The sequence below is a fragment of the Mesitornis unicolor genome, unplaced genomic scaffold, assembly GCF_000695765.1.
Source record: "Mesitornis unicolor isolate BGI_N332 unplaced genomic scaffold, ASM69576v1 scaffold19741, whole genome shotgun sequence".
Taxonomy (NCBI): domain Eukaryota; kingdom Metazoa; phylum Chordata; class Aves; order Mesitornithiformes; family Mesitornithidae; genus Mesitornis; species Mesitornis unicolor.
Genome location: NW_010161930.1, coordinates 1 through 9,259, shown reverse-complemented (window position 1 = coordinate 9,259; position 9,259 = coordinate 1). Strand labels below are relative to the sequence as shown.

Here is a 9,259-nt window from a genome sequence, read left to right as displayed (position 1 = left end):
GGAAAGCTACCAAGGGTCACCAGCATTTTGTGCTGCTTTGGCTCCTCTCACCTGCCATGACCACAGAGATTCTGATGTGTAATGGGGAGACAATGCTGGCAAGCATCTGTGCAGCTGCACTGGGCTTTCCAGTTACAGAGCAAGCTGGCAGCGAAGCCGGTGTCCGAGACAAAACCGAGCAAACATTTTCCTGCTGTGCTGCACTTTAAATTTTATACTTTGCCAGAATAATGGACAGACTCAGAGATTACTTAAGCTGCAATCACTGCCACAGCACTGTAGTGTAATATAGGTATCCACGATAAGAGTAATCTTGGTAGGCACACATCCCAGTCCCTACCCTGTCTGATACCATGATGATCAGTATCAGTGATATCCTAAACAGGACTTCTTTTAACAGAGAAACAAGGACCAGCAAAACCCCAGCATACTTAGTTCCATGCTTAGCAGGAAAATTAAATAGTGAAGAGGTCTTACCTGGGTTTCAGACAGCCAAGTGCTTCAGCTGGAAATGAGCAGAGCCGTCTGAGGGGAGCAAGCAAAGGCAGACCTGTGTGCTCCAGCTGGAGAAGACAGCACGTCCCCCGAGGCACTGAGGTGTAGGTGAGAATGAGACCCAGCCTGCAACCTGCCAAAGGCTTGATTTGTGAACACTCTCTGCCAGAGCTTCTGGCATCAGCAACTATGCGCAGTGAAAGAAAATTGTGACAGGTTAAGTTCACGGCAGAAAAAGATCATGCAACTGAAAAGGTTGGGACTCTCGAAGCGCAGGCAAATAACTCTCTAATTGTTGTTTAATTAAACAAGTGTTCAGTTGGTCCGATTTGCAACCAAACATCAGAGTCTTTACAGCCACTTAACAACAGAAACCTAAGTGGCACTGGTCTACCTGAACATGGGACTCCTCACAGTGGGGGTGCAAACCGTCTGGAATAGCTGATTTGGGGTTTTGGGGTGACTGTAGCCATGCTTACCTGAGAGCTGTGATTGCACTCGTGTGGACATATCAAACCAGCTTCAAATTAGCTCAAGCTCTGGATCACCATCATGAGCACTAGGCTTTTTTCCATTTAAAGCTACAGACAAGATGGTGACTTGAATCACAGCTTTGCATTTCAGCACAAGCTTTGCCCATAGTACCCACAGCAGCAAGCACGGGGCAGGGTGGTGTGCAGCCTACAGCGCGGTCATGGAAAATGTGGTGATAGAGCAGCTCTGAAATGGAGTTCACCAGCTCATGCACAGAACTGGCCACTGGTTTTTGATGTCTTTGTTGAAACCTGTGGCACTTTGATTCCAGTTTTCAGAATGGCAGGCCGTCTCGGATACACATTTTTAGTTGCGATATATTTGTTACCAGTTCTCCTCTGATTGTTTGTAAGGCTTAATTTGTGATTGTCTGGAAAGTATCATCACATCCTCAAATAGCAATCTTTCTAAATGCGTAAAAGATACATTTTATAAACTATTCATTGCTTTTCTTTTGGTAGTTCCTATTTTTAAAAAAAAACAAAGCAAAACAAAATGAAATAAATATGTATTCTTCAATCCTATTGCAATGCTTAGTATCCTCTGCCATTACTATGATTGTTCACTTTAGTGGAAATAATTAATATACTTACATTTTCCTCAAGTGCATGTGGAAATTACTTGTGGGAGACATTCTTCAGGCCAATTTAATCTGCATTTTGTTTGTATTCATGCATGATTAATTATTGTACAGATGGTTTATATTTAGTGGGTTTCAATATTAAGAAATAAAAGAATAAGTGATACATTAAATACACTAATTTTACTTTGTATGTGTAAGCAGTATGTCAAATGCTCTTTGAAGGAGTGATATATAACTGAAGAAGGTATTATTATTATGATGATGCTACTAAATTATAGAATGGTTGACATTTTATTAGCATATTTGATACCAAATTCAGATTTTCTTACAGAGAAGTTATGTGAGAATATCAAGGAAGATTTATTTGCAGCATATAGGCAGTCCAGTGTTTTGATTTATGTAGGACCCCAAACAAGAAGGAGGTTTCAAACTGCTTGAGGCAGGGATTAAGAAACTTCTTTCTTGCTTATTTAATCTCTCCACTGGTAAAGGCTCTGGATTTATAATGCATCACTCGTTCCATGCTGGCTGGAGGGTAGAGAGCATTGGTGTGTGATTTTTCACGTCATGACATGTCCAATGGTTGTAATTTCTTAGGCCCAAGGCATATCCGTAATTCACACAAAGGACAGGAGTTGCTAGCACTTGGGCATGTGTTCTCTTCACGGACACCAGCCAGCAGTGAGGAAGGGGGCCTGAGCAGAGGCAACAGCCCCGCTCCAGAGCCTGCCCTGGGACACTGGCTGATGGGTAGCCGGCACCCGCCTGTACAGATACACACTTTCCGCCAATGGACATTCCAAAAAAACGTCGCTTTGGGTATATGGATCTTTTACCCTGTAATGAAAATGTGAAAAACATTATAAAAAATAAAAATAATCCTGGTTCTATTTAAAGTTTCAGCGAGAAATAAAATTATTTGAGCCTGGGATTATTCTTGCCATGTAAAAAGTAGTATTTCATCTAAATAAATCACCTGGACTTCCTTTAGAGTCAATGGAGAAAGACAGGGACCCCTATAGGGCCCATCCCACCACCTTCTTTAGATACTTACTTTAAAAGCATAAATCCCCCTTTGGAGGTTCCTGCAGCTTTCCTTTGGTCATGCGCAGCCCAATTCACTACTTTGGAGAGATGTTTGCATTTTCAGCAACAAAAGTGGACTGAAGTGAATCCCATCCATAAAGAACTGGCCAAAATCATAAATGAAATCCAATGGTCTGAAAAGCAAAACCATCTTGCTACCTTTGTTTCTCTCCTCTTTTGTTTCTGCTCTCATTTGTTCCAGCATATCTTATGCTTAAAGTGTAATATCTCAGAGGCAAAGACTGTGCCGTTTTTGGCTTCGTACTTATTGAGAGAATGTAGCACTGAATAATAAAAACAGAATGAAGTATAAGCTTATAATAAAATATTTTATTTGACAGATCTGATCAGGAGAGCGCTAAGGACACCAGAAGATTATGCTCTGGAGCTCAGGGGCAGGGGAGAGGAGGCCACCCTGTCCCCCAGTCTCTTCACCTCCGCATCCCACCAGCTGGCTGCTCCATATTTTGCATCCTAGAGCAAACAGCTGCTTTTAAAATTGTATTTAATAGTTGTTTTAATGATCTTTTCCGCATTTCAAAATGATGTAGTCTATTTATAATTTATGAGAAACTTTTTCATTTTCTAACAGTTACAGCCCCTCATGGTGCTCTTCACCTTTTGTGTGCAAGTCAGATATTTGAAGTCTTTGGTTTTTTCACCACAAACAAGAAATCCAGTTTCAACTTGAATATTATCTCCCTGGCAGGCACAGCATTGCTGATTGTTGTAATCAACACCAAAGAGACAAAAAGAGAGGATGATGAACTGTATTATTTTAAAATATCAGTGTGATTGTCAAAGTACTATTCAAGAGATATATATTCAAGATATAACATTCCATGTTTTTTCCTATGGTTCTGACATTTCCAAGTTGACAGTGCAACTGGCAGGATGAGAAGTCTGGCTTCTGTTAGTTTATTCAGAATCAGTGAGTTCATCCAGTACAACTGGACAAGGCTGTTTCTAGGAACCTTCTCACATCAATAAAAAAAGGGCTTGATTTTTTTCACTTTTCATTGCTTATTGGCCTATTAATCAGAAATAATTATTCTCCTTAAATTCAAAAGAAAAATGGATCACTGTGTGTGAAAACAGCAGAGGTGAATAAATGCAAAAAAAAAAAAAAGGGGAATATGCTCAGGAAGAAACAGTTGAAGTCACATATGAGGAAAAGGAAGCAAAAGAGCTTTTCCAACCTCCACAATGTGTTGCAGCCTGGTCTGCAGGGCTGCCTCTGGACCTCCTCTTCTTCCCTCCCAGCTGGACCTCCTGGTTGAACCCCAAGTCTGCTTCACCCTTTATCGAGTTGGGGTATCAACAACTCCCATTACCAGTACCCACCTCTGGCCACCGTATCTGGATGGGACTGCACCCACCAGTGACAGACTGCATGTCAGAGACACAGCAGTATTGATGCCAGGTATCAAAGGCTGAAGCCAGAGCACCAGCCATGGAGAACTGTTAGATCAGCACAGCCATATGGTGAAGCTGAACTCCTAGGGGCTTTGGATGCCCTCCCAAAGGGGCCTGTCCCCCTACCACAGACCCCATGAATAGTCTTACCCCTCTTGTGGCAGTGACCATGGCTCTTCAGGGCTTGAGATCTGGCTCTGCTTTTTGTTTTGCACATCGTTAGAATAGCTACAGTGACCTTTTAGGTATATTTCTCCAGTAATTATTTTTTATATCTGAATAATAAACCACAAAAATCCATGGAACTGGCATCCCCCGATGAATGCTACCCTTCAGGTGAGAACCTAAAGTGAGGTCCAGCCTGAGGAGCCACAGATAACTCTCCTTTTGTGTGCCCTCCTCTCTCCCTTCTCATTTCTTGCACACAGCTGCGTTTCCACAGCTGTTTGGAGAACCTTTGTTGGCTCACTATGGATATTGAGACACCAGCAAACACCCAGACTGGAGAAGTGCTTCACCCTGGAGTACTTGCTCCTACGGGCTGTTGTCACCCACAGCTTGGAGTTGCAGGAGTTAAAAGCAGCTGTATTTATATTGATGACTATATCAGGAATAATCTGAAGTCTCTGGAAATAAGACAACCAGAGAAGATTCTTAAAAGCTAATATTTGCTCTTTTATTTTAGCTACATGGAAAGGTTTGCTTGTTAGGGAACTGGTGCTTGTTTCGAGCCATTCAAGGCAAAGTGCTTCACATTAGTCAGAAAAAACTAATTATATTGACAATTTGACCAAATATTTTTTTGGAAAGACGTTTCTTCAATTACTTTCTTAAAGAAAACAAAACCTGCAAAGTACACACAACATGGGCCAGAGGGTATGGTCCTTCCAACTCTTCCAACAAATTGACTCAAGCAGCGTGAAGAGCAGTTACTGAATTAGATTTACCAATATGCTTTTAAAGAGTCAATCATAGCTTGTTTTAAAATATCAAGCCATATTTTGACAAATAAAAGACCAAAGAAAACACTTAGTAAACCAGGGATTAAAATTCTATTATAGCTTTAAAGTACAATTTGTACGAGGACAATACACACAGAGCTAGGATGATGGCAAGAGTCTTTTGCAGGACAGCCACTGCCCTGCAACACAAAATAATGAAGCTTCTCAGTAGAAAGCTTTTTCCACCATGGTCTCTCTTAATAAGCTGTAACTGTGCTCTTATTCACCTAATGTTCCCTGTGCTGTTGAAAGCACTAAGAAAAGATTGCCCTACTTTTATACACCTAAATTTGTGGTAATGTTCTGTTTTAAATCTCTATTATTAGATTTTCCATACTTGTCAGCCTAAATTACTTTTCTCTAGGTTAAGGTTAATTCTTCTGCAAAGGTTAAATTGATGTTGTTTAGAAATTACTCTGGGCTTAGAAAATCTCTCTGGCCCCTGAGGAACCTTTGTGGTCTACTGGCTTAGAAATGTTTTGTTACCAATGCAGAAACCTTCCATACTGTAGTCTGTTTGAGAACTACAGTGTATGTTTGAGGTTTGTTTGGGGTTTTTTAGGAAAGGGGGGAATAAACAAAAATCAAAATCGAGGAGACCACAATTTTAAGAACAAACAAAGGGAAAACAGTCAATTCCACAAGCTCCCAAAAAAAGCCCCTAGGAAATTGAGGCCACTGAGGGAAGAACCTGACAGATGGAAGGATGGCAGCTTCAGTTTGAGGAGAGAAAACAGTGGAGAGAAAAATGTGTTCACTGGAGGACAACGGTAGTGGCAGCAGCAGGATCCACTGCAGAGCCACCGAAGCCTGGTGGCTTGAGAGCTTCTACGGGAGCCTCTGGTCAGAAGCGCAAAGTGAAACCAGCTTTTCCATCATCCCAGGGAGTGTCTGAGCTACTGGTCTCTGAAATGAAATAAGTCTGCCTTCACAGTTTCTCTTTCTGTTTTACAAGAACTGCAGATGTAAATATTATGGTTGAGATTGAACTGGAATAAAATACTTTTGGTTCATTTAGTTAATTTTTGCTTGTAAAAGTGAGATGGGCTGAAAATTACTTTTTCACTTTTTCATTCTTTCTCATAAAACTGGAAAACAAATGTAGCACAAAATCACTAGAAAATTGAAAAAGTACATTTAGACTGAAATGAATAAAGCTTCAGGAAGCTGCAGAAATAGAAAGGTCTGCGTGGTGAAATAACTGGTAAATCTCCTGTTTTCCATGTGTAGCCACCAACACCTGTGATACACGTGGTGTCCAGCTGTGACCACAACAGCACCCTCACATGGCCCCTTTCCTGTGGTCACCCACAAGCTCCTTGGTTGGAGACGGCAAGTGCAGAGCAGACAGACATCAGATGAACCAGTGCTCAGTCAAAAGCCTCAACAGCTGCTAGTACCTTCTTTTGTGTAACTTGGCAATAGAAACAGATAAACTGACGGTTTGGAGATTCTTCATTTTCAGTCCCAAATGAAATTTAATAATGAGTATTTAAATCTATCAACATATACATGTTAATTACCTAAAAGTATGACAGAATGATGGCTGTCTGGCTATCAGCTGCTTAATTTTATCTGTGTCTACCCTGTAACATCTGGAAACTATACAAATGCAGAAAGCATCATGGATAAGTCACACATAAAATAAGTGAGGGGGGTGACTAGATTTCATCATAGACCCCAATGACACTAACAACGTAACAGCAGCAGCGCAATATCACTGCACGATATCAAGTTGGGAACTGGGGCATAGTTCTATTTAATTTGCCCAGGATCAAGAATATATAACCTCTGATTTATCTTTCTCTCAAGTACTTAGTTTAACCAGATGAGAGAAAGCAGAAAAATTAATGTCTCCCTTCACTTTCCTGATCTCCCCTTGTCATATGGAAGGGAAGTGTTGTCATTGCCAGGTAGGAGCAGCTGGGTAGAATGGAAATCCAGCCAAGCACAGAAAATGCCAGCAGCAAACCTGGAGAGAAGGAAATACCTCTTGCTTTCAAATGCTATCACTGAAGCAGTTCCTTTTTGGCAGAAGGTGGCAGGAAGCAATCTTTCCCTTGCTGGCCATCTGTGGGGAGTGCATTTCAACAGCAATTGGTTTGCTTACATGTTACCCATCCTTACTTACCTGACAGTTTGTGACCATTACTGTGAGCTCCCTGCAGTAGAGGCAAGGGAGTAGATGTCTGTGACACCAAGACAGATGGCATGTCAGAGTCTCTACTGTATCTTGAAGGGTAGGCAACCTGCAACAGAAAACAGAGAAGAAAAGCACCAAAGATTTGTGGAAGCCAGGATCGATTTGAAGCTGAGGATTGAGAGGGTGGAAAAGCAAAAAGAAGCAGTTGATCCAGTAAACCTGGCAGTGAAAAGACAATGTTTTGTGCAGATCCACAGGTACTCATAGGGATGTAGACTGAGTAAGGGAGATGTGGAGAGAGCTAGGCAGGGGATTACAGAGAAGGTGTTGGAAGTTGTAGCTGGAAGTTGTGGCTTAGTCAGATGGGTATGGGTGCTGCATGCTAGGATTTTGGGAAAAAAAATATCGTCACTCAGGAACTGAGGCTGAAAAAAAAACAGAGATAACCACAAGCATGGCTACAGAGTCATCATTCACTGCATGGTCGGGTCTGTGCAGATATACAGTGTCTGTTTAAAGAATTGGGATGCATTGGACCTACTGGGCATGTTGAGGTACTCACGTAAGAGTACCCTGACCCCTTCAGATTGCCTTGCAGAAGTATCTTGAAAATGAATTGAAACCCTGGTGATTGCCAGATTACATTTAGACTAGATAAAGCTTAATTAACAGTTATTTTTGCTAGGTTCGCCTCTCACCAATCCTATTCAAATTGTTACAGAAAGAAACAGTCATGGTAAAAAAAACCCCAAAAAACAACAAAACAAACCCCCAAACCCCAAAATCCAAACCACAAAACATAGAGTTAGTGTTCTTTATTGTTAAAATCAAAACAATATTCTTATAAAGCAAAATCCTTAGCTGGGACACAGCAAACTTGTAGCAAAGGAGTAAAAAATAAGGATTATTTGTGAATACAACTTTAGAGACACTTTGAGAAACCTATTTATTAATGGTCAATTTTCTTTTTCAGGAAAATTGTGTTCCAAAGAATGGAAAACAGAACATTAAAAACAAATACTGAAGGTCACAATGTACACTAGAAAGTGTCTTTAGTCTCCTGATAGTTGCTGACCTTGTGCTGTTTAGACAATTCAAAAAGCCATTCTGTGAAAGGATTACTGGTTTTATGTAACTTAATCAATTATCAAAATATTTCTGCTTTGTAATCATGACCTAATAATTAAGAATAGCCAAGTGGTGATAGATCAGGATTTATTATTATTCTGACATTTGTAATCTAGACAGGAATTCAGCTCAGTGACTGTTACCTTTTTCCCCGCACACACCATACAATCTATCAACAACATACAGCAAACCTCCAGTGAATGAAAGACACAACTTCGAATCAGTTATCTGTCTACACCAAACAATTTAAATTCCTGGAAAAAAGAAAAAAAAATTACATTGTAACATTTTTAACCGCAGCTTTCACAGTACCTCACTCAAGTACCGCACTTATCCCAGACCCCTGTGAAGTATGGGCCTCACGAAGCAGCTGTATAAATCGCGTTTTAGATGTTAGCCAAGTCACAGCAATATTCAAAAGAATTAGGACTCATTTTAAAAAATATTTGTTGTGGAAAATAATTTTGGATTATATATTAAAACAGTGGTGATTCTGTAGAACACAGTTGTCCTGTTTACACAATGAATTAACAGTAAATAGGACAGTTTCAGATAGCCTAAGTAGCTCTACCATATTTCTCCTTTCAGTGAACTGGACTTTTGGCTTTTTGAGACCCTATGAAATTTTCATGAAAATAATTTTAAAAAGCATCTCTCAAAAGACCCTAAGTAGGACCGAGTTGGAAAAACGATGTAAAAGAATAGAGACCGGGGCCTCCTTTCTTTGCCATATTTTTATTTAAACCAGCTACAGATACACCAAGAAAATGAAAAACCGTAAATAAATACCATCACAACAACGACAGCCACCGACGTGACTGCATGGCAATGCAATAGCAGCTCCCATTCATGGAGAGACAGCGACTCCATCCA

At 40.5% G+C, this 9,259-nt stretch overlaps 1 protein-coding gene across 1 annotated transcript in view; it reads right to left on the bottom strand.

Moving 5' to 3' along the window:
• LAMB4 (laminin, beta 4) overlaps nucleotides 1-7,364 on the bottom strand; it is a gene marked incomplete at its 5' end in the record, with an annotated part of 47,643 nt that extends 40,279 nt beyond the window's left edge. Inside the window, one exon of the mRNA XM_010193489.1 lies at nucleotides 7,247-7,364. Coding sequence (XP_010191791.1) covers nucleotides 7,247-7,364 — 118 coding nt within the window. The remainder of the gene's footprint in view (nucleotides 1-7,246) is intronic.
• Nucleotides 7,365-9,259: the final 1,895 nt, after the last annotated feature.